This window comes from Pygoscelis adeliae, unplaced genomic scaffold (assembly GCF_000699105.1).
Source record: "Pygoscelis adeliae isolate BGI_AS28 unplaced genomic scaffold, ASM69910v1 Scaffold207, whole genome shotgun sequence".
In the NCBI taxonomy this organism is placed as follows: domain Eukaryota; kingdom Metazoa; phylum Chordata; class Aves; order Sphenisciformes; family Spheniscidae; genus Pygoscelis; species Pygoscelis adeliae.
The window spans coordinates 2,661,112-2,686,427 of NW_008825160.1; the positions used below are offsets into that span (position 1 = coordinate 2,661,112).

Consider the following 25,316-nt stretch of genomic DNA (forward strand, 5'->3'; position numbering starts at 1 on the left):
TCCAGCGGTACTGGGCTAAAGCGGAGCCTAATTATCAATGCTGATAATCTGGCTCTTTGGGGTACAAGAATAAATTCCTAGATATTTTTGCAGTACGATAAGACTTATGGCTGCAGAGGGTGAAGTGCAAATGCCGTATTTCCAAATACAGCTTTCCGTGTCAGGATTTCACCATCACAGTGCTTTAACATATATCTTTTCAAATGCCAATGATGATTTGGGGCATTTTAGTTGATGATGTTTTGCCCAGAAAGCTTCATTGTCAAAAAGCAAATTTAAGTACTTTCTGAAGGTAGGGCTCCTTTAAGTTATCTGGTGTATGACACCTAAAATTGATATATTCTGAAAATGTATTTCTTTACAAGAATAAATTTGGCATAATAATAAATTTGGAATAATAATAAATTATTCACAGCATTCAAGCACTATTCACATTATTAGGTAGAGAAAAAAGATGAAATGCAGAGGACTGAAATGATTCGCACAGGCTGGCTGAGTTAGGACAAGTATTAGGATCCTGATTCCTGGTGCAGTTTTACAATGCAGGAAAATAAAATTTGTGGAAAAAATCCAAAATAAAACTGCTGCAACATCCATCCTATCCATGAAGTTGCAGAATCTGCATTGCTACTTTTCCCATAGTTGTACACATATTTTTTCCTGGTTTTGGTAATTGAAAAAAATTGAGAGTTGTAAGAAGAGAATGTGAAGAAATTGAGCACATTTACAGTGCAGTTAGCCACAAAGGTAGGATTTTATATCAGAAGAACATAGTCATATTTCGTAAGATTGCTGCTGAATGATATCTTCATGGTTCTTGGTATTTATTTCCACCTATTTCGTCTTCCCAAGCTCATAGGACTTGCTCTGAGGTTTGTCATGCCTTGGAGGAATATAAACACGAGGCTTTATTTACAGGGTGACTTTGGAATGCAGGCTGGGAGAACGCCTGCCCCTAGTGCTGTAAGAAACATCCTCATAGCCCAATAAATGTGTGGGTTTTGCCATCCCTAGCAGAAGGCCACAAGCTTTGAGCTGACCCTGTGTTAGTGTTATTGTAACTGGACTAATAAGAAGTCTTTGCTGGATTTTGATAGATAGTTAAGAGTTAATTAGGCTAACAGCTTCCTGGCTCTGTACATGTGGTGTGTCCCTTTTGCAAATACTAAGATTCTGAGTGTAACACCACAGCTCGTCACAGTACACTTTCTAGCTGGGAAGTTGAGATACCAGAAAGCTGCCATCCCATTTCAACTGGAGTGATGCTGGCTGGCAGGGCAGGGTGGGATCGCCATGGACGAAAGCCTGTTTTATCAGCCCATCTGTTACATATCCTTAATTAGTGTAATTCCCATACAGTCATAAACAGGAGTTTCCCCATCCTTGCTGAAATTTTATGCACGTTTCAGAGGAGAGTTCCTCTTTCAACTCATAACGTTGCAGGAGATCTCACAGATGCAGGGAAGCACAGTTCACATCACCTTATGCCATCGAAAATGATTTAACCTGTGCGTTTGCAAGCATTGATATATGGTAGTGGGAGGACAAAGTCATCCGCAGAGTCACTGTTAGCGGTGCCGGGCAGTTTGTGTCCCACGTTGCGGGATGGAAAGGCTCTACAACCTCCGTAACATCTTACTGGCCTCTTCCAGCCCTGATTTGTGAGCTTGGTAAGCAGTGCGTCTAGTCGATATGCTGCGTTCAGTTCTCCTGTTCTGCGTCTGTCTCTAAAGATAATTTTATCTCACTCTAAAACATGGGTCCTTTGATCTGATAGTCTGTAATCAAGAGTCGTAGTGTGCCTTAGACTGTTCTTACAGCCCCGTTTTAGAAAATTACATGTTTACAGAACGAAATGCTGTGCTCATCTGTGCAAAGTAATTATAGGATAATAAAACTGACACCCCTGAACATAAAATGACGTCTACCAGGGTCAGAAAATAGTTTTCCCAATGGCAATACAGCCCTTATAAGTTTATGCTGTGTTTTACAGCAACTTCACTTACTTTATTAGGCTAATGAATTATGTGTGTTTTATAAGGATCACTCCATGGACAGCAACCAACTGTTTGGGCAGAAGACATCGTCTGTCAGTAATTCCTTGTTTCAATTTTTAAGATCAGGAGTTGAAAAAAATGTCGTACACAAATGGAACTACACAGGGAATTGAACTAGTTAAATTAGCTTAATTTGGAAGAATGTAACTCCTGGTGTTGGAAATTGTTGAGAGCATTGAAGCAGATACCCTCACTCTTTTCAGAAGAGGAATGAGATCCTTAATGGAGGTACAGCATCCAATTTGTCCAAATTTGCTGCCTCCAGTAGGACAGCATTGTTGCTCAGGTCCATTGTGATGCAAATCCATTTTCCTCATTAGCTTGGGCCAGATCCTGGATGCCAAATGATGTGGATGATCAGAGGCAATTCAGATACCTGCTTTTCATCTGTATTTACTCTGGAAGCTGTTTCTGTTTTCCCCAAATGCATTCTGCAAGCATCTCTCCTTGTAAAACAAGCCCACTGAGCCTCATGTCAACCCTTCAGAGAAATGGCGGTGGCTGCTGAAATTGTGGTGTAATTTCCCTGCCGTAAATATGTTCAAGGGCATATGGTAAACTTCCCGTCATTTCTTTTTCTGCAGCTCTGGCTCTGTAGACAAGGTGTGCACTTATTAATGACTAGAGCTTGGCGCACAGGTGGTTCTTTGATCACTTTTTCTTGCCTTCCTAAATAGCAATATTAGCGTGCCCCAATTGAGTTAAGTTTTTCTGCCAACTTTACTAATGAATGTGATTAGGTTGAAACTGCGTGTAGCTTAACATCGCCTGGCTTGATTTGTAATCTAGATCTCGAAAGTGCAATATCTTTACACTGGCAGCTATTTATACACAGGATCGTTGCATTCCTGTGCACGTAGCTGTAACTCAGCAGCACGGACACAGCTACGTTGGGTGCCAGATCTGTGGCATGAAAGGCGCTGAGCTTTCCTCTGTGGTGCTGCATGCCCGAGGTCAGTGAGAAAGTAAAGTAATTGTGCTCAGATTGCACTCTAATATTTGCGTGCTTGCTTACCTGGGTGTCTTGGAGTGAATTGTGTTGTGCATACTCTTGTCTCATAATTTTAGTGTGACTGAGTATGGCTAAAACCCAACCCAACTCAGTAGCATCTCAGGTCAGCTCTGCGCTCTACACGATAATCAGTAGGGATCCCCTTCTGGTTTCTGGAGGTTACTTGCACACGTTGAGAAAAAATATAATTGATTTGCATTATTTGATCTCTTAACTGACAAATGTTGGGAGCTGAATTAGCTTTAGTAACTGAAATCTCCTCGGAGGTCTCCCTGGGTCAGATGGAGGAGTACCAGAGGCACTAGTGCATCTTTTTATTGGAGGTCAATATATTAATTCTCTCCCTGGGGCTCTCAAACCAACATCTTTCCTTACTTCTCAATTCCCTTTACAGAGCAACAGGTATTCATTACAGCAGGCTGATAAGGAACAAGAATCTTCAAAGGAGTCTTCGTATTTATTTACTCATTGCTCCTAATTTTGACATGGCCCTAGGCTTATCGTGTTTGTCCTCCGAAGAGGGAAAGAACAGGCAGATGGGCTTACTGCAGAATATAGTTGCTCCCTAATCAGTAAGGAACAGAATAATTTAGAAAAGATGATGATGTACTTAATGACTATGTTTTTTTCCTCAAACCAAGACCATAAAATTGTTAACCTCATTAAAGAGCTCTAAAGTTGCCTGCTTAAAGTAGCTCACCACGTTAATGCTTCCCTCCTTCTCCTGCAGTCACCCCCCTGTTCGCTACAACTGTGCTTTTATGGGTCCTGGTACCCTCTGGGCATTGCTGTTCATACTGGGATGGCAGAGAGTCTCAAGATGGAGACTCCAAATGGAGTCGTTATCCTCGGTGATGAGGAAGGCAAAAGAGGAACACAAGTCATTGCAGCATGGGTCTGGCCAATTCCCTCATTAATAGACCTGACCGTTGGGTGGTCTATGTGTTTCTTGGGTCTGCCCGTGACTTGGCTATGGAGACGCTGTGACCTTAGGAGGCTTTTATGGTCTCGTTTCTAGGCCTGTTGCACACATACATCCTGTTCCTGCGTGTTCAGCAATGGCTAGCTACTCTTTGCCTCAGTTTCCTTACTTATAAAAATCGCCTCTTTTACTTACACTAATATTCTATGGTGTGTGAGTAGACTTGCACCGTTGGTGGATTTGGCTCTTACTGAAACACAGGGCAACTTCCTTGATTAGCCAACCGTTGTCCCATCCAGATTCTCAAGTCAGGCAGTAAGGTGTATGGAAATGATCTAGGATCGATGTTGTTCTCCATCTGATGTGTTTCAGGGCCATATCTTTGACAGCTTTGGGTACATGATTAAAAAGTGGAAAGGAGGGTTAAGGGTTGAACTTGACATTGACTGGGATAGAGGGACTTAATGCTCTGCCACAGATTTCTGGGGTGATGGTGTCTTATTTCCTACGATAAAACGGAAGTGGTCTGGGCGTGTGAAGAGAGCAGGGACGTCCATGGAACTGCGTTTCCCAAATACTTGCAAGGACACAGGGCTGTGGCGTGTTACCATCCTACAACTGGCGGTTGGACTGGGCCTCCTGGCCATTTCTCCACGTTGGCTAAAAGGAAAGCCAACTGCTGCAGAGAGGACAGCCAGAATCACTCATCAGCCCTTCACTGTAGATGCCACAGTGTTGCGATGCCTAAGTTAGGTGTCTACAGCAGGACGTCTAAACTTGGCTCTACGTGCTCGTGGAGGCAGTAGGTCCATCAAGCCCTGATATTCCAGGGCATCCACGGGTGGGCCCTGGGGTTACGATCTCTTGGTTTGGGCTTTTCATTTGCCCCAATGTGTTTTTTGGAGTAACCCCTGATTTAAGTGATTTGTCCTACCCCCGGCCGCACGCCGGAGGCTAATCAGTCAGTTGGATGATAATGAAAGATTGCGCCATCTGTCTGCTTATTTAATGGAGTGTCAGCACATGGCAAATAGGAAGTAATTGGATTGACAGACACAGAGACAGTTATTAGACTGTTTGCTATCTGATTGGGAAAAGCAGAGGAGCGGAGAGGTGTAGCAAAGCTCATCTGATAGTGTCTGTTGTTGTAAGCGCGTGCAATCTGCCACACCAAATTCACGGGCTTTGAAACCGCTGGCTGGTTGGAGTTGTTCCTCGCTGCCGTCCGCTCCAAAGCCATCCTTGCATTGGTATTACAAATCATTATAATGCAATCTAACAAAAAACAGTTTGCATAAAGATGGTGCCCATTTATAAAGCTGTCACCACAGCTACTCTATTAATAGAGCCATTTTAAAGATTTATAGTCAGCATATGTTACTTTTTACAGGGGCCAGATTGAGAGCTGTGGGGGTTGAGCACGAAGAATGTACCGCCAGATCAGATTTAAAAATAATATGAATAATAAGTTAATTTTTACAAAGCTGTTGTGCTCAGGAGAGAACGTGAAGTTGAGGGGGGGTATCATTACGTGGTCAACAAACTGAATGTGATACGGCATTAAAGGAAATAATAGGATTTGATAATACGAAAAGCTAAAGTTAGTGAACTTCATATTTCAGATCACTTTGTGTAATAGGATGACATTCTATGATGGTTCTGTTAACATCTTTATTGATGCATGATGCTGAAGTGTTTTATATGCATTTAATGAAACCCGACAATATTTCTATGCGATAGGCAGCAATTCATTTAGAATTGACCATAAAGATTGTTTAAAATTATAACACTTTTTAAGCAAGGCTGCATGTATTTTCTGCCTTGCACAGTACTGAACACATCGGTAGTAGTGAAATTGTGTTACCTGCTGTAGTTCCATGGGAAGTAAAGCATTGCCCTTACTTTTATAGTAAGTTAGAAACAGAAGAAGTGGTGGGATCCTGCAGATTTGACTTTGTCTTATGGGCAGAAAGTGCCTCTAAGCGTACACGTGCCCTGGGTTCACGTAAAATAAATACATCGCAGAACTTCGAGAGGGAGAGATTGATTGACCATGGTTAGTACATTTATCTTCTGGCTTCTGCAGGATTGGATTTAAATTACAGATGGATCGACAGTGGGTAATTTAGTTCAGTGGTCATTTTGGATTATCATCTCCATCATGAAGCAGTCTCGTAACTTTGAGGCAACTGGCAGGCTGTGCTCAACATCGGTCTAGTTTGGGGCTGGAAGCTTACGGTTTCAGGGACTGGAGCAGAGAGATTTGGTGATGCAGCTTCAGAAGAGCAAAGGGGTGGCTGGTTATAGGAGCTGTGTATATACTCGGTTCGGTATAAACTTAAAACACATCAAATAATTTCTATTTATTTTTTCAATGACAAATGATAAAGTAGTAGCTCATCAAAGCTGTGTTTCGGGCTGAAGGTGAAGCGTGTTGCCATGGCTGCTGAGCTGCACATCACAGCTCTGCTGTCCCCATTCGCTGGAGGTGCAGCGTTTTACATTTTCCTCTTCCCTGGACGTGCACAGTTGGGGTTTGTTGGCATCTTCATGATACCGTACCCTTCTGCAGTTTTGACGATCTCTTGCTTTGCAAACAATCACTGCTTGTTGCAGTAATGGGGAAACTGAGGCTCATCATACCCAAACAACCCCAAAAAGTTCCTCAATAAATTATGAAGAGACAAAAACATTTGACCACAGGTTTTCTGCTTCCAGCCTCACATTGTAAAGAACCTGTACCTGCTCAAAAGGATTAAAAGGAGGTTCGCGGCATATAGGGAATAAAGCTACTTTATATTTGTTCTCAAAATGAACTCAGAGGCCTCATAGCGTAGTTAGGAGTCTGTAGGGGGTGAGCAGAATAAAAGTGCAAGTCATCTCTCAAAAGCACCCGTGTAGCTTGGGCTGATACGAGACTGCATTACACGCTGGTGTGTGTAGCTGCGCACGCACAGACACGCACGCAGCTCCACCGAAATGCAGCCTCGTGGAGGGGAGCAAACATAACCCGCTGCTCAACGGTGACATCTGAAGAGTTTTTTGTCTCGGTGCTGCGGGGTGAGAACCTGTCTCTTAACAAGTATGCTGCGGAGGGTCTTTAGGATCTGAACAAAGCTCTAGTTTTTCAGGTTTGATCTAAAAGATCTCTGCGAAGATGTGGAGCAAACTGAATTCGTCTGCTGTAGGGGGATGAAAGGTCAACGCCAAGGGATGGCTTTTGCAAGGAGCCACAGACAGTATGTTGCTTTTACATCCCATACTGTGCTATACGTACCGAAGCCACCATTCTCCACTTTACGTCGAGGTGCTCTCAGGGAGAAGGTGTGAGTTTATAGATTTCTCTGATGAGATGTACGCCTTGTAGGACAAATAAATCGCTCCAAAGCCCCAGATCCCTCCAGTATTTTTATGGGCTGGGAGTTCAGAAGGAAATGAAGAGGCCAAACTGCAACTGTATTTTGGTTGTAGAAGACGGGCAAGTCTTCTCTTTACTCAGTGTTTGTTAGTAAGCATTGCCTTCTAATGCTTGTTGCTCAAAATGTGCTCCTTGGGGTGTTTATTTAGATTGATGCTGAAAGTCGCATCAGTGTTCAGGCATGTGCCAGCCATGTTTTCACCCCTAGTTAGGATTCTTGCTTGCTGGTTATTGCGAATAATCAAAATGTCAAGCAGTCATTCTGCCTCGGTAATAAAAAATGATGCATTGCTAAAGCAATGTTACTGATCACTTTTTAAGCAGACAGGCAACATGGGTGGGAAAATGGTATGGAAAGCAGATCAAGGACCATCAGCATCAGGACAGGGCAAGGTGAGGAGAGGACTGACAGTGAATCCTGTATCTGGGCATACACTTGCAACAACCAAGTGACGATGACTTAGTGCCTACCAACTGCATGTTCCTGGGCCCTTTCTGGATGCCACACAAACCATGGCTTTAATTCCAGGTCAAACAGGGTTGGACACGTCCAACCACTTACCGCAGCTTGGCTGATAAGCCCTAACTCAACGATGGAGATCATCTCTCCATACCAAGCAGATGGAAGTGCTTTTGCCCACATAGAGTTGCCACCTTGGTCTAAAGCGGATCAGGTGCATCACATGCAAGGTACTGCCCAGTGCTCATGGGGAGGGGGGTAAATCCCCAAAACTTCCACCAGCGACTGCTGCCATAGCTCCAGCTTGTGTTGTGTTCCCTGTAGCACTCATGATTCGTATTTCAGGTGCGTCCGCATTAGCAGAACGAGCTGATGTGATTCATGCTTGAGTTACTCTTCTTTTGCCTGCCTTCAAAGAGGAGCAGCTGTACCGCATCTGCTCTCGGAGGGAGCTGCTCGTGGGTCTTCCAGACATATAAATGCTATATGCAGATTTATGGCACTGGTAATTGCTCTGTTTCATCTGCAGAAAGGGAGATAACATCTTTGCAAGAATGGTGTCTAGAGATAGAAGAGGAGTAAAGTTAGATTTTCGCTGCTGTAAATTCACAGGCCAATGGATTGGTTTTTAACTCTGCAGACTAATGTCTTTAGAAATTTACAGTTAGGCTCAAAATCTACCCAGTTTCTATTTCTTAAGTAACGTAGCCCTGTTTCAGTGGTCTGTATAGTGTATTTTCCCATGTTTTGCCCAGGACTGTGATGTTGATACACATTTCATAGCCTTCGTTTCACAGTAACGACTCAGAGTTACACCGTTTTGTTCCTTTTGAAACTCAGTTTCTCTGAGAGGGACACAAAACTCCAGGCTGCTCCTCATTCAGATTCACCACTTTTGGAAAAATCACACCTGGCTATTAGCTGAGGTTTGGCAGCTGATGGAAATGCAGCCGCTTCTTGAAGTTCGCTCGTGCCCTCGCAAGAGATGAGAGGATAGAGACCACGAGATGCAAGCATCAGTCCAACCACCGCACCAGAAACCTTCCATCAGGTGGCCTCTTGCTAATGTTTGCCATGCATGAATTACCTTGTGCCAGCTTCGTCGAGGAAATCATTAGTCCTGTAGATGAGATTTACCTCTGACAAGATGAAAATTAAAAGCAAGGAAGAGGCTTTGCGGCAGCGCACCCACTTCACCTCTGCTCAGCTGGATCAGAGCAGAAGGATGTTTTCATTCATGCCCTTGCTGGTTAATGAAGATGTTCAGCTACAACAGCAACCCCAAAAGCAAATAAAAGTAGTTTGGAGGCCATGAGACGGGGAATGGAAATGTGGGGTGCTGCTCAAATTACGCAGTTGAAAAGGTTGAAATTAGCATGTTAAAATTTGCCTTCAAGGTTCAGCCTCCCCAACAAAAATCCACTGTGGTTCTGCTGCTGCTGCTGCTCATGGTTCTGGCTTAGTGAGAGGCATCTGACCTGTAGGGTATGAGATACGCATTTCTATACATTATGAAGCTTTAGATCGAATTAGTTCTGGCTCTACATCTTGCAGTCCAAATACTAGCCAATATTCCCCTCTGGAGACATCAGAAGAAATTGCACCTGGTCTGTCCTGAGATAGTTGCACTAAGTCAGAAAGTTGTGTTCATCAGGTGATAGGTGAGCATTAAATAAGCAATATTCTTAGCACAAGATGATAGCTAAATTATAGTATTTTTTTTCTGAGTGTGCGTTGTGTTTGTAGTACCTCAGAGGCAACAAAATACTTATTTTTATATCACACCCACATGGGAAGGAGGTATTTCCTACCTCAGTCTCATGGATGAGCAGCTGCAACACCGAAATCAATTCTTTAAAGCTCGTATTTTTTAGCTACTGTTTAAAAAAAGAAGTTCTGGACTCTCATCTTCCAGCGCTAAAGCTGTCAGCATTACAGGGACATACTCAGAAGCCTTCACATTAACCAAAAGAGCTATATCAAGGAGTCGAGCTTTTTTTGATGGGGGATTTCTGTGCGGATAGGGGAGGGACTGAAGTGATGGGGACTGACAGTATAATCTGGACATTTGTCCGAAACAGCCCATCAAACTCAGCTTGGTGTTGCGGTCACCAATCTGGCTGGTACTGCCAGTAACTTGTGTTAAGCTGAAACCTTAATATTTTAGTGAAAAATGCCCAAAACTTAGTGTTTTCTGTTAACAGTAGTAGTTTTGCATTGTCATTACCTTCCTGGATGTTTTCTATGCTATATAATATTTCAAAATAGCAAAGAATTAATGCTTTTTGTCTGATATTTGCTGGGTTTTTGTCTGTTTTTGCTAAGATTTTAAATGCACTTAGCATAGCTAAATCTCCATTGAGTGTCTCAGAGCTCTTTACACTTTTTTATGATAATTACAATTTTAATCACATTTTGGGTCACCTGGAGAAGAGCTTAAACCTTTATTCCTGCTCGTCTGTTGTCCCCTGCATACAGCTCCCTTTGGACTTACTTCTTACAGAAGCAGCTCTATTATCTTGCATATAGCCACAATATTTATCAGCAGTGTGCTCCTCAGTGAAATATCAATCCTGGGGTAACTGATAATGTAACCAAAATAGTTCTCTGTAGTCAAGTTTTTATGCAAAATAATGTGTTTTCTGTTACTTTTGTACCTATTTGATTGGTCTTCAGTAACAAACGATCTCTGGTCTATGTGCTGCAGTGAATTTTTTAATTTAATTTTATTTATTGTATTCTGTACGTGTGTAGTGGTCAACACCTTTTGGTACGGGAGCATCAGTAGGTCTCACTTTGGCAGAGAAGAGAGGAGTCGGAGGATGGGCTAGACTGCGGGATGGATGAGGAGTAGGTTTTAGTCCAACTAGATCATTATGTGAGCTGAATATACTGAAATAATTGCTCAAGAGCAGTGGTACCAGTTTGGTTGCACATAGTTACTGAAATCGCCTCTTTGCCCGGCAATGTTATCACAAGGGTGGTAAATTAGGAATCGGAGCTGTACCTTGTTGGTTATCAAAGAGCTTGGCAGGAGAACATCATCTTTGACTGTCCCTTCTGTTGACCCTCTCCCAAAACGCCCGCTGTTGGGGTGGGCAGGCTTTCTGGATGGGGAGTGAACAACCGGGGATCTTCCAGGTGTCTTTCTTAGTTTGAATGTGTCTTCAAACCTTCAAGAACCTATAGTCTTGGATATTTTGTCTCTAATTGCATGGAATCTAAACAACCGGTTTGGGATTTGCCGTTCTGTCAGTAACCAGTATCTAGTTCAAAGGATTTCTGACATTTCATCAGTATTTCCTTACTTTGTGTAAGCTCACCAAAAGGTTCATTCCAGGTACTTGGACGTTTTATGACTAAGACAGAGGGAGAAGAACAGTTTAGGATCATACAAAAATGAAACAGCTGAAAGGTAAATTTGGGCTGAATGTCTGTAAAAATTTTCTTAATAAGGTTTTGGAATTTTTTTTTTTTTTTTGCTGTCAATTCATTTTTTTGAGGAGGGAATTTCAGATAATAATATCATCATCATTAAAAAAGGAATAGTTGATGTTATGCACTTTCAATGACATGTCTTCAGTTTCATTTAATGATATTTTAGAAGACATCTGCTAACAAGAAGACAGAAGAAAGCCTAGAGAAGGTGAGAGTTGTAGGTTTCTAAATCAATCCATATAGCTTTTTTAAGTTTTATGGGTTTTATTACACACTTTCAGCCTAGGTAAGACAGTCCTCGTAGCCAATTAAGTTGTGAGTTAGAATGAATGAAATTTTCTGAAACAGTTTGCCTTCTTTTTTCTTTCTTAATCCAAATGACTGTCATTACAAAAAGATCCTTCATTTTACTGAAAGTGCTTTTCTGTCTAAGGGGAATGCCTAATTGCAGCCACAAATCACCTCAAATGCTTTCATAGGAGGATAAAACAAGTTAAAAATTGTGCATCATTTCAGAAATGCAGGTTCTGAATTCAGGATAAGACGCAGACTTCTATTTTTTTTTTCCCGTCTGCTCTCTTCAAGAACTCCATCCTGGCCAGATATCTCATAAAAGTGTCCTTCACACCAGTGAGATCCCTACAAGCTTTTTTAGGATTTCAGGCGGTTTCCAGGGCTATCTACAGTGACCATTATCCAAAATCTGGTGACACACCTCGCTCTGCATTTTTATTCAGAGAAAGCATCTTTGCATTTTACAGGTCTGACATGTACGGCGGTTATGTTAAATAACTGTAATTGTTCAGCATTAGGGGAATTTTCTATCCTGAATGTTCCACATGGCTCATTCTCTCGTGTTTGGAGAATACACCCCACGGCATGTTAACCTTTATAGGTTTTCCTTCAGTTTTTGTGTGCCGGTGAGAGAATATTTTAAATGCAGGTGTTGATACTGTTTCAGAAACCCTACTAAATTACACCTGAATGGTTCTTTTTTGAGTAGAATAATCAGAGCAAATGGAAAGTGAATCAAAGCTGTTCCTCCAAGGCCTTCTTTATGGCCCCTTTTTACAGTGAGCCATATCTCAAATTTCACTCTTTGGAGAGTAAAAAGAATATAGTAGGGTATAAAAGGGCTCAGTGACACAGCCTTTCACCATCGCAATGTTTTTTGATTGAGTTTTTTTTGGTCATTGGGATTTACGCACGTGCGGGTGTGTCCACAACCCATTCAAAGAATCATGTCCAGACCTTCCCTGGTGCTCCGCTTTATTCAAATGCCGAAAAGTTTTCTACACTTTGATTTTTACACGTTTTATATAAGTGTGTCGTTGACCAAAATGTGATTTCTTATCATGTACGCCGGTTCACACACAGACATAAATGTTGATCTCTGGGATAGCCATGGGTCAAATTGCTTTTTTGACATCTTAATAGTTCCATGGATAGCTTGTATGAGTGGGGTGGGAACATTTTTGGAAAGTACTCTTAGAATATTTTTTTTAGATGCTGTTAAACATTTTTTTCTTTATAAAAGCTGAATTATGTTTGAATAAGTTAACCAGCAGTATTTGAAATTTAAATAAATAAATAGCACAGTATGTGACTGTGAATGTATGTGTATGTGTCTGCCAAGCAGAAAATAGAGAGTATCTGTTAGGTCTTTAATGCCACCCAATACTTCCCATTTTGAAACCTTCATTTTCAGTTTCTTGTAATTTGGCTGGTCTTGCATTGCCAACTGGGGCTAAATATTTTTTTAGAAAAATGTGTCTGAAATACTTGTTCTTTCTGGGAATGAGGAGAAGAAATACATCGTACATGTTGGCAAATTCTGGTGACCTTTTCTTTGGCTGGGAATTTGCATCTTCACATTCCTCAATAAGAACTGTTGCGTAAAGTGTGCACCTTTTGCCCTTCCCCGAAAATACACCAAAATTTGGCTTAGTTATACACCTTTGAAGAAATGTAGTGCTCACAGTCTCATAAGAGGCTTCCAGTTTGTAGCAGTTGAAGTTCCTGATGGGCACGATGCTGCCCGTAGCTAACCAGGACCAAGCTAAGGGCAAGGACCTTGCAAAGGTGCTGGTCCCTGAGCCGAGGACTGCCTCCCCTTGCAACGTTTTTTGGGCTCCTGTACCTGCTGGGCTCCTGGAGGAGGATGCTTCCTGATGTAAGTGCCAAGAAGAGAGGAGAAACGTAGGATGAGCAAGTGGGACTGGGAACCAAGGAAAATAAGAGAACTGGTGGCAAAGTCCCACAAACAGGAGTCACAGGAAGAAATGAGAAGGCAGGAAGAATGAATCTTGGAAGCGGTGCAAACGGCCCCATGGGACTTTGTGGCAGAAGTGTCTCGCTTGGTGTCACAGTGATTCACGCAGATGACAATTGGCTGCTGGTGTGTGTTACTCCAGTCACGCGGCAGAGAGTTGCAAAGTCCCAACGCTGTGACATTCACCGTGCGAACACTGACCATCCTGTTCCTAGGACAAGACAAGGATCTGCTGATAAGAGCAATACTGTGCCATTGTGTAATTAAAAATTGCACCATGATGTCATGCACAGCAGGCCAAATTAAGGTGACACAAGCAACTCCAATCCTTGCTTTTGACTTTGCATCCTTAATTCTCTTAAGAAATACATAAAATTAATGTTTTCCATTAGATTAATCTGTTCTTAATAGCATTCTGAATAATCCTCCCAATAGAGAACACGCAGGGTGCATCACTGTTGCAATATAATGTGCTAGAAGGATTCCTGATGCAAATCTGCCGTATCTGGAGCCTTGTGATGCTTGCTTGGGCACCCCACTCATGTGCTCAGTGGGGTTTTCCTCTTGGTGGATCGAAGCTTGGAGCTGCACGGTGGCTGCCTCGGGTGCTCCATTTGCAGAGCAGATGTGGAACTTATCCTGACCGGTGAAGACATGGTGAGGTCATCCTTGAGCCGTAGCAGATCATAGCAAATTGGATCCCAGTTGTCCTTCTTTTAGGCTGTACTAAGTGGTAAAGTACTTGTACCACTGGAGTAGCAAATTTCTGAACTCTTAGGGCTGTTCCCTACTCTAAGAGATGCTCTGACATCCATACTACATCTTTCTTTACCTTTTCTCTACTTCCATTTCCTTTGGCAGAGATCTTTTGATTAATGAAGACTTCAGAAATTGTCCATTTTTCATTACCATTTTCATTTAATCAAGCTATCCTTGAACATTCAAATCTAAGGTCTCTCATCCATATCCTCTAGTCCTCCATGCTGTGCACAGTTTCCTTCTTAATAACTTTTTCCTGATATCGAGTTTAAATCTGCTTTCCTAAGCTCTTGACCATTTGTTCTTTATCACAAGTGTTGCTGAGCACTCATAAAATCTCCTCTCGCAGAGTCATTGCTATCTAGCAGCTTTCTCGTAATCTGTGATTACTTTATGGTTTGTATCAGGTAAAATATGGATATATTTTTGATCCTTACCAGTATTAAGCAAAGCACTGTTGTCTTGTTTATGCTAAGAAATTACAGTTTATTAGAACACTTCAACCATCAGGACTCAGTTCTCTAATCAAGGTGAACTTTGCTGGAGATTAGGAGAGATGTGAAATGGTGATTAATGCCAGGTACTGGGAATCAAAAATTCTTGATTACACCTTTCGCTAGCACTGACCTTTCCTGCGGCCTTGCACAAGCAATTTAGTCTCTGGTATAGGAAACACTTAGAAACACCATCAAGCTATTGCGGGATAAGGAGTTGCCGTAGGTCAGCACATCGGAGCTCTAATAGTTTGCTGCTAGTTTATACGTGACTATTCTCCCTCTAAAAGTTTTCTTCAGTTTATGTTGGTTTAGCCATTTTTAAGCATGTGCTGGATTTTAAAAGTGTTTAAAAGTTGTTCCCTTCACTTCACTGCAAGTTGCTCGTTTCAAATTCAAGCTGCTCTGCCTCTCCTTTCCCATCTGAAAGAGGTATAATGGTATTTGGCTGCATGGTGCAGGTATTGTAAGAGTTAATTCACCATTTTTTGTGAGTTCTGTGCGTCAAAAGTGCTGTGTAAATAAGCTTATAAAGAAAGAGTGATTTATTGGCAGACATTAAAAGATATGGTAAGTTAGTTTAATACGGTCCCATCAACCTTGAGAATGTTCCCTTACGGACATCAGCGGTTGTCACTCGAAGCTGGTGACATAAGGTCTGTTATTTCAGAGATAAGCTCGGTGGTGGTCTCTCTGCTTTCTTCCAGGATGGCTCCGCTGTTTCGCTGTTTCCCTGTTTGATAAAGCCGGTTCACATTATCGATCTGTGAAAGCCAGGGAATAGAACTGCCATCCTTTGCACTTCCCTCCATGCAGCATCTCTCTTTGGAGAGGCAATCTTCAAACTTCACTGCGAATGGGTCCCCCCGCGGAAGCAATAGCTGCATCGGTCCAAATGTGTCACTCTAGACTGATGGAGTTACCTAAAGGCTGCACCTAGTCTGCACCCTAAAGCAGATGCTTTAGGGAGCAAATTGTTCAGATTTGAAAGGAATCATGCTACTAAAATTGACAGGAGCTCCTCAGTCAGTCCTCTGAAGGGAAGCTGCCTCCTCTGGAGTGCTGAACATGGAGGTAGAAAATTACAGACAATTAAGCAGACCTCATTGAAGTGTTTGGGAAAATGGTTAGTGATAAGGCATCTCTAATAAATGCTAACCGCGCTGGAACTGTTAGAAATGTCTCATGCAAAAAAAAAAGTCTTTCCTTGTGAAGAAGAGGTGGCTTTCGGGATGCAGAGGGTGTTGCTACATATATTGGGAGATCCAAGGTCAAACACTTCCTTCTGCTGCTGCCGTGTAAAACAAAGATAAAGACAATCCCAGCCTGTCCAGGAGTGGGATTAAAATACAAACGATTGCAAGGCACTTGCATGCATCGATGAAGAGGGCTGTGTAAACACCATACACATTTCTCCCTTTTGGACAGCATGTCTCAATCCATTATGGCTCCTGATACTCAATTCCTTATTATTTTGATACGTACAATTTTGAAAGGAAGACTAATTTCATTGCCTCAGATGTAAGTTAAAGAACTGACAAGGTAATTTCGAGAAGAAACTCCAATGTGTTAAACAGATGGCATCACTGAGATAAAGATATTTTGCAGGAGGAGATGGCAAACATTTTGTGTTAAAATATTCCCAGAATCGGCATGCCGTTCTGCGTACTCAGGAATGGGATCCTAGGATGAAACAATAACACATAATAAAAATATAGCATAATGCAGACATACATAATGCAGTATGATACCAGCATAATACATATGCATTGCTTTTTTCAGTGGTATCTCTAGACTTTGAGCTGAAATATACTGCTGTTCAGTTTAGAGATGGGGAACCCATCTGTGGGAATTGAGTGACCAACCCCAGAAGGAAGTTTGCCTTTTCAAAGGGATTTCTGGCATCCTGAATTTTTTTTAGGGGGGGGGTATTTTTAAAAAGACATCTTTCCAGTATGTCTCAAGTAGAGCAGTCAGTGATTTTTGGACCAATAAACGCAAATCATGCCTCGGTTGTGGATTTTCACCAATTCCCCATTTTGTCTGTTCTTCTGCAGCCGTTGAGTCTTTGTCTCACCAGCTGTTGGCATTTTATGTAAATTTTTTTTTTGAAGGCTACCTTATAGACCTTTTCTACTCTTCATGCCTCGTGTCGGTGCAGTCTATAGTCATTCCCCCATTGCTGGTCCTTGGCTCTGAGATGTAGGAATGGCAAAGGCAACGCTAACACATTTAGAGTAACTACATGGTTTAACTACATTGCATTCTTCCCCTTCTGTTTTCCAGATTTATCCAGGAGATAGAGCACGCCATGGAGCTTGGCCCAACCAAGCAGTGTCCGCTCCGCGAGTTCCTCACCATGTACATCAAGAACATCTTCCTCAGTCAGGTCCTGGGTGAGATCAATAAAGAGATCGAAGGCGTCACAAAGGCATCTGATCCCCTGAAAATACTGGCTAATGCGGATACCATGAAGATCCTAGGTGTGCAGCGGCCTCTTCTGCAGGTAGGAGCTGAGTGAACTGCTAATACATCCCTTACTGTCCATGTCTAGCCATGACCTGGCTATATATCCAATCAGGAAAGACATTGTTGGAGCGGGTCCAGAGGAGGGCCACAAAGATGATCAGGGGGCTGGAGCACCTCCCCTGTGAGGACAGGCTGAGAGAGTTGGGGCTGTTCAGCCTTCTGGTACTTAAAGGGGCCTACAAGAAAGATGGGGAAGGACTCTTTATCAGGGAGTGTAGTGATAGGACAAGGGGTAACGATTTTAAACTGAAAGGGGGTAGATTTAGATTAGGTATTAGGAAGAAATTCTTTACTGTGTGGGTGGTGAGACACTGGAACAGGCTGCCCAGAGAAGTTGTGGATGCCCCATCCCTGGAAGTGTTCAAGGTCAGGTTGAACGGGGCTTTGAGCAACCTGATCTAGTGGAAGGTGTCCCTGCCCGTGGCAGGGGGGTTGGAATTCAATCCCTTCCGACCCACACCATTCTATGATTCTGTGACCCACAAAATTTGTCTCAACACTGAGTCTGTAACTGCGATCTATTCCAGTGTCACTGCTAGTATAGTCTTTCCTCTTCCAGTCTCTGTATGCAGGTGGGTAGGTATACATACATTAAGCGCTCTTATGTTTTGCTTGTGCAAGAACGTATGTCTCTCTTGGTAAATATGTTAAGCTAACAGCAAACTTTGCATCTTGCCGGGCATGTGCCATTATTAAAGCACCTTATAGCCATCGAGAAAAATCGTTACCGGCTTTCTTATCCCCTACCGAAGAAGTTTATTTTCAAGATTTTCAATAATGGGTGCCTCCTCTAGAAAGTTCTGGGGACATTTGCAAATCATAGGGCTGTGTTGTCGGACTAAATGCATGTACCAAACTACCAGGAGGAGCAAAGATGAGGTCTGCTGCCTCCCAAGTGCAGTGCGTGTGTGATTGATGCGATGCTGCTGCAGCGAGGCAGCTGTATTGCTTCCTCAGCCAGATAAGAGAGATTTGAGAGATTTGGCTTTGAAGTTAGGGTATTTATATGAGAAGTCTCTTTTGAAACAGCTTTTTGAGCTCTAATGTGGAGTAGTGATAATAACAACAAGCACGGTTCTCATCCCAACTACATGGGTAACAGGACAGCATGGAAGCCCCCCAAAAAATTCTGAATTATACATGTTGTGTGGGACTGAAAGGAATGAACTGACTTGTCAGCTCTGACTCTTGCTGTGATTTGGGTCAAGCTCTTTTAATCCTTTTAAATTATTCCCTCTTATCTGTAAAATCGTCTCCTCAGGGATGAATAATATTGGCAATGTTCTTAGGAAGTATCACGCATCTCCCAAAGTTTATATGGCCACTTTCTATCTTAGTTTATATCTGTAAAATTCGTGTATATTGTAATGATACATAATAATAGTAAGAACTATTATTGTTATTATTTGGAGGAAGTCATTAGGATTTTTGCATGTATCAATGGTCACTAACAGTATGCCTGTCTGGGTGCCGTGGGTATGGGATGGTTCTTATAGAGGCAAAGCAAAATTAAATTCCAGCGGAGAGTTTTCAGAAGTCTTTAGAGGGGAACAGCTTCCTTAGAAAGGGGGGGAACGGTTTCTTTACATGGTTTAGAAAATCTTCATGAGTTAAAATGATGTTCTGGAGCGGCACGGCATCCCTGAACTATTTCATTCCCAAGGTACAGCTTTACCAGCCTTCTCAGAAACTCGGTTATCAAAACCGAAAAGTGGAGGAATACAACCCATTGTAAAAAATTACCAACATAAACATTGTTTCAGCCTCAATGCTCACAGAGCATGCACGGCGTAAGATGAGAACAGGGCATCGCCCCAAGAGCAGGTTATGTCTGGATATCTCATGTTGAGCCCTCTCATGACCTGAAGGTGGATTTGATGGCATTTGCCTTTTTTTTCCCCTTGGCACTGCAAAAGTAGTGCCGATCAGGTGTAAGACGTAATAGTAAAAATGCAGCAGGAACAGTCATGAAACAAGAGCAGAGTATCGAAAACGATTTTAACGAGGGCAGAAGGGGTTTTGTCGATCAAGAACTCAAACGCATTGGCTGAGCGGGGATGGCAGGAACACAGCAGAGAGGGGCTGCCCTGGCGAAGAAATTACAAAGTAGACCCTCATTTTGCAGTTATCTGCAATGCCGGTAATTCCTCACCATTGCGAGTGCCTAGGAAAAAAGAAATACGCCAAATCTGTGACACACGGAGAAGTTTTCCAAGGCTTGATTTTCAGAACAGGGTTGAAAAAAATAAATTTTAGGGCAGTTTTGGCTTCCACAACAGGAAAAGTATCTGAAGATTGAAACTATGAGTTAAAATAGAAAGCAAAATTCTACTTATTCACGGTCTGAGGAGTCCGTTGAAGATGTTATTTGAAGTTCGTTTTGAGAGATCTGGAAATAAATAGGTATATTCTCTGTTGTATTTTGTACTGTTTGCCTTTCTTTTGTTTTCTCATACGAGAATTAAACTGAGTGAGAACCCAAACTCAGCCTGCGTGGGCGCCTGACCTTATTGAGAGCTGAAAATACTTTATGGTACTATTAACACGCAAGCTTTGGAGCAGGACCATGGAGGTTGTTAACCTTACAAATTTGTTTTGGATTCTTAATGCGGTAATGTGTTTTTGTGGATTGTGGCTTCATTTGTAGCCATGAAAATGTGTTCTATAATATCAGTATATTTTCTTAAAGTTCGTTTGGGGTTGAAGAGTCAGAACGGCTTGGAATTTTCTCGTCCAGTTCCTATAATTTGTTTCTCATGATGGATGGAAATCATTTTGAACTGGAATTATTCTTGGTCAAAATGTACATGGTCAGAAGGTCTGCCTGTTCCCGACATTATAGACGGGTAATTTTGTGAAAGAGAAGAAAAATTGCTGCCTCTTTGAACCAAGTCATCCAAATAGCTCCCTAAAATAATTTTATTGATTTTACATTAAAAGAAAAAAAAGGCTATTTCTGCATTGACAGTGCTGGAGCCTGAAATTTTTGCCCTCATCACCTCATGGGTATGATGAAAATATAGTGTGTAGCGTGAATGAGCCTTGCACCTCTCTCCCAGCGCTGTGTTACTTTTTCTTGCCTTGTGTCATCCGTGGAGGGGTTCATGGCTCAACCATCCCACTCCTTTGTATCCTGAATATCTTTCTGAAGCTTCTGCGGGAGGAGCTGGCGCTGTGATTTCAACACGACTCAAGAATTTATCAGTTCCCACTGCACAGGCTGATAATAGCTGCTTTTTGATAACTATCAGCACATGTTTGAACTGAATTAGCTTATAGATAAGAGGTTTTCTGCATCCTATGCCATCATGTCCTCGCAGATGAATCATCCATTTCTGTAAAGATAACGCTTTAAAAAAAAATTGCAGCTGCCCTTTGTCAATACTACATTTAAGTAGGAGGATGGTCTTGTTTGCCATTCTTCCATCCTTAAATGTAAAATATTGTAAATCCCTTTCCTTTTAAGAGTGACTGAATAACCATGAAACTAATTTGTCTCAAAATTATTCTGCATTAAACCTCGTGCTGTAATTGTTTAAATCAATACTAAATTAGGCTACAAGCAGCTCGACAGCTACTTACAGCCTGTTCTTGTGTGGTTCATGTCGAGGTGATAAATCTTTCCAGCTAGGTGGTCACTACTAATACTGGCCTTAAAAATGTATTGCCCTGTCTTCATCCAACAAAAAAAGCGCAAGTTGCTTTGATCTTTCCACTCTATAGCAGCAGAGTGGGACTTTTCCTTTAAAGCATCAGTTGTGGCCGTTGTTTCTTATAGCGGTATTGTGTAGATGATGGGCGTGATAGTTTTCTGGCCAAGCTCCAGTGGCTGAAAATCCAGTGGAAAAACTCCTTCAGAAGTCAGAGCGTGCAGCTGTTTGCAGGATAATGACTTGCTGGAGCTAATTACCCCATCGCCCGTACCGCTCATCCCATGCATGAAGTCGCTAGCTTGTGACTTTCCAAGGAGACATCCCTGGTAGCTTTGGCATGTTTTCTTCCCATTAAATTACTGGTTATTAAGAAGAAGAATGGTCACAGTGAGTGGCGTTTAAATGGCTCACCAGTAGTGATGGGTGCATGCTTCCATAGCGAGTGGATGTTATTATTTATTACTGTAAACGAATTAGTTGTCTTTCCAGGCTGGCTTCCAACGATCAAAATCCATTAAGGAGCAGGCATGGCTGATCAGTTGGGTTTTTCCCATTCAAGGACAAGTGTGACTTTTGAGGCAGCACCTGTGGTTCTGGTCCTCATATTTCAATTTTTTTGCAGTGACATGGTGTCTGAAACGGTATGAAGTGCTTTGCAGATGTTTTCATCTCTTGCGTGGTGTATCTATTCCCACTGCACAGCCAAAATGTCAAGAGGTTAAGACCCACCGAGACCATGGCTGAATTTCCAGCTGAATCCTCTTTTTCAGTTTGAAATGAGAGACAAAATTATCTCTCTGTGGGAGTCGTGACTCTCCCTGTTGCTTTCAATATTTCTTTAGATAATTTTTCCTCTGGGGGAAACATTTACTGTGGTTACTGCCTTTTGTGGAAGCATTTACAAGGCTCCCATGTAAGTCATCTGCAGATGTGTAAGTTCTCCACTGAGGCTGATTGTGGAGCTGTAAGTTATATAAAAGCAATTGCTAGCTTTAGGCAAACCGTTGTGGCAGTGCTTCTATTTATTTTAAAAATCAAGTTTAACGTGCACATTCAGTAAAGCCTCGGTAAAAGACAGCTTTAAGTTGCATATGGACATATTGAAGCAGCACGCCTTGCAGGCAGAATTATTTTCTTCCTCTCCGGATCTGGAAAAGCAAAGTCAGGTTTCACAAACCATCCCACGGATGTGACTCACGTTTGACCTGAAGGAAACAGTCACACGTTTGAGATCTCTGTAGCTATTAATCCCTGCAGTCGTAGGGTCTCTCTTCCATAGGTAGGGGCAGTCTTGCATTGGAGTCAGCCAGAATCCATATAACTCTTGTTTGTTCAGTGCTGAATCCAGGTTAATATTCCCCATCTCTCATGACCCGAGGCTCAACACCAAGCTGGTCTTGGCCATGTGGTTTCTGTCTAGAACATGTAAGAACCTCTCTCCTATTTAAACAAACTTTTTGAGAGCTGGTAAAATCACAGCTGCTCTACATGGAACATGCTCTATTAGAAATTAGCACCACAGAGAAATGTAAAAGCCTAAGTCTTGGTTGAAAGCAGTAAGAGGTGGGTGCAAAATGTCTTTGATCATGGTCCTACCTGAGACCACCAACTTTTATGTGTCATATGACAGCCATTTTTGGCCCACGCCAACCCAGATTGGATTTGAACTTCATAAATGATGGGTTACCATTATTTCCAGATCTTTAATAACCATTTTTTTACTATTTACATACTCAGTATCATTGGTTTGTGATGATGTTAGTTGGAAGGGACCTCTGGAAGTTGGTCTCATCTGCCTGAACCTCTGGCCCAAAGAGGCAAGAGGCAAACACCAGATCAGGTCAGTCGTGGCTTTGTCTGAGCGAGTTTTGAAAACTTCCAGAGATGGAGATCCTCTGGGCAACGGTTCTGCAGTACTCTCCTACTGGAAAGCTTTTTCCTAACCACAATTTTTGGCTGCTCTCCCCTATTATGTCACATGTATGATATGTAGAATAGACCAGGAGTCTTCGTTTAAGTCGCGTATTATTTTTATTTGTGGAAATCTGAAACCTACACACAGTGCAACTCTTGCATCTGTGTAAGGCACATTAGGTGCAAAGCAGAATAGCTAATCCAGTGGCCTTCACACTTCTACCTGTGGTTGTGTCTTGTTATGGCTGATCTCTAGTTTAAATTATTCCGGTATTATTAAAAATATACCTCCCCGTTTTGTGCTACTGGGGTCAGTCTAGCCACAATGGTCCTGACAGTACTAGAGATGAAAGTGTGTATGGAGGGGTTGTGTCAATCAGTCTAATCAAAAGATGTTATGGGTAAAACAGACCAGTTAATAAAAAGAGACTTGTGTATCTTAGCAATTACATTGTGCTTTTGATTAGTAAATCTTAAATGTTTTTTCAAGAATTTAATTTAATTGGTAAAAGTTGCTATTCAAAGACTGCCATTCTAACACGGCTTTATCTCTGTATCTGTGTCTTTGTAGTGCATCAGCCAACATTGTTCCTAGGGTCCAAAAGCTAATACTTCAGGGTGAATTCCCGTCATTTGCTTTGCTTGCTCAAGGTTGTGTCTGCCGGGTTATTTTAGAAGACGACCTGAGCCGAGAAACCTCTGTTTCCAACCTTGAGCTCCGGGTTTGAGCAAAAGCGGTGACCATTGCTCTCAATGTCCTTGGGAACCAGAAGCTTCAGGTTGGAAAAGGACAACCACCTGAGCTACTGGTGCTGAGAAACCTGGGTGAAACGGGGTCAAACCTTGTGTTTTCAGGGTGGGTTGGAGGGTGCAGACCGGCTGCTGTCTCTTTCGATCTTTCTGCAGCAAGATTTTTTGGTGGACAAGCCAGAGAGAAGTAATGGTTTCTGACACATGTGCTGACAGAGACTGAACTGCATTAGCACTCGTGTCAATCCCATCTTCTACGAGCTGCCTTTTTTGAGACCTGCTTGACTTTACTGGCTATCAAAGGCATCCTCAGTTTTTGGCCTGCATGGGAAGAAGAGCAGGCGGTCAAGGGGGAGACAGATAGCTGCATGACCAACACGAATCCACCGGGACCAGCTGCTCTAAGGGAGCAGAAGGGGCATTAAGCCCCCACGGTCACCCTGGGGGCTGAAATGGGTGCGAGGAGAGGTCGGCTTTGGCTCTGTGCATTTTCTGTCTCTCTCTGGCTTTTCTGGTCATTAGTCTCATAAGTAGGACTCTAGCCACAGTAGAAAGAGAAACATACTCTGATTCTCGCACTCTGGAGATGGCCTGGCAAAAAAAAGAAAAAAAAGAGACAAATAAAAAATAGCCGTCACTGTCTTCTTGGCCTTGAAGATTGACATCTCACTAGCAGGTCCTGTCTGTGTCATTGCAATTCCCTGTACAGCTTTTGGATTAATCCTGTCTCCATAGATGCAGTATCTATTGAGCTGGTAGGACTTTTATCCCTTTTCTTTTGCTTCTGAATTAATATGGGATTTTAGGATGATGGGAGAAACTACATGCATAGTCTGCTTCAGTCGTTCCCATTCTTTTTGACAGGATTTCGTTTTTAAATCCTGCGATCATCATGCATGCGACGATTTCTGGCTTGGCCAGAAGTCAACGGGATTGTGCAACAATTCACGTAGGGGGCCTGTGGGAGATGAACCAGCGTGGTGCCGGGAATGCCTCCGGGATGCTGAGCCCGTCAGCTCCCACTGCTGTCGGTGAGATGCAGAGGAGCATCCACATCTTGCAGGATTAATCCTTTTAAGGGACCTTAGCTGTCATGGCATTTACAGTGTTCACCCTCACCCTGGACTGTGCGGCTGGTTTTCGGTGGCAGTTCATGGAGTAATTGCTTGACTGGTAAAACCACTAAAACTTCCCTGTAAGTTATTTTCTTTTTTATTTTTTTTTTCTTGCAGTCTTTTTTTTTTCCCCAGAAGTTGGGAGTAAACCACATGTATCTGCCCCAGCCTCGGTCACAGGCCTTGATTGATTATTTTAATTACCAAAACAGCCCAGACAGGCTCCTTCAGCAGTAGTATTGCGCTCATAAATCCTCATTTTGCCTCACATGGCTGAGCCCACATGGCTAGTGTCAGAAACAGCCCCTCTTATCTTTCTGTCCAGAGGAGAAGCCATTTAGCTTGGCCACCCTCCTGTTTGTTTAAAGCTTAAGCTGCACATTTCTCATTTGCAACCTCGTTAAGCGTACCGCATCCGTGGCAGGAGAGCATGTCCCTGGGATGCGGAGGCAGAGCTGGCCTTCTCGTTAACCCAAGGGTGCTTCCGAAAAGTAAGTGTGAAGTCTCAGATACAGCTACCACA

The 25,316-nt window shown here is 42.5% G+C and overlaps 1 protein-coding gene across 1 annotated transcript in view; it reads left to right on the plus strand.

Annotated features, from left to right (window-relative positions):
- Positions 1–25,316, plus strand: part of EXOC4 (exocyst complex component 4) — a 473,947-nt gene that overhangs the window by 341,653 nt on the left and 106,978 nt on the right. The window contains exon 13 of the mRNA XM_009328697.1: positions 17,119–17,338. Coding sequence (XP_009326972.1) covers positions 17,119–17,338 — 220 coding nt within the window. The remainder of the gene's footprint in view (positions 1–17,118; positions 17,339–25,316) is intronic.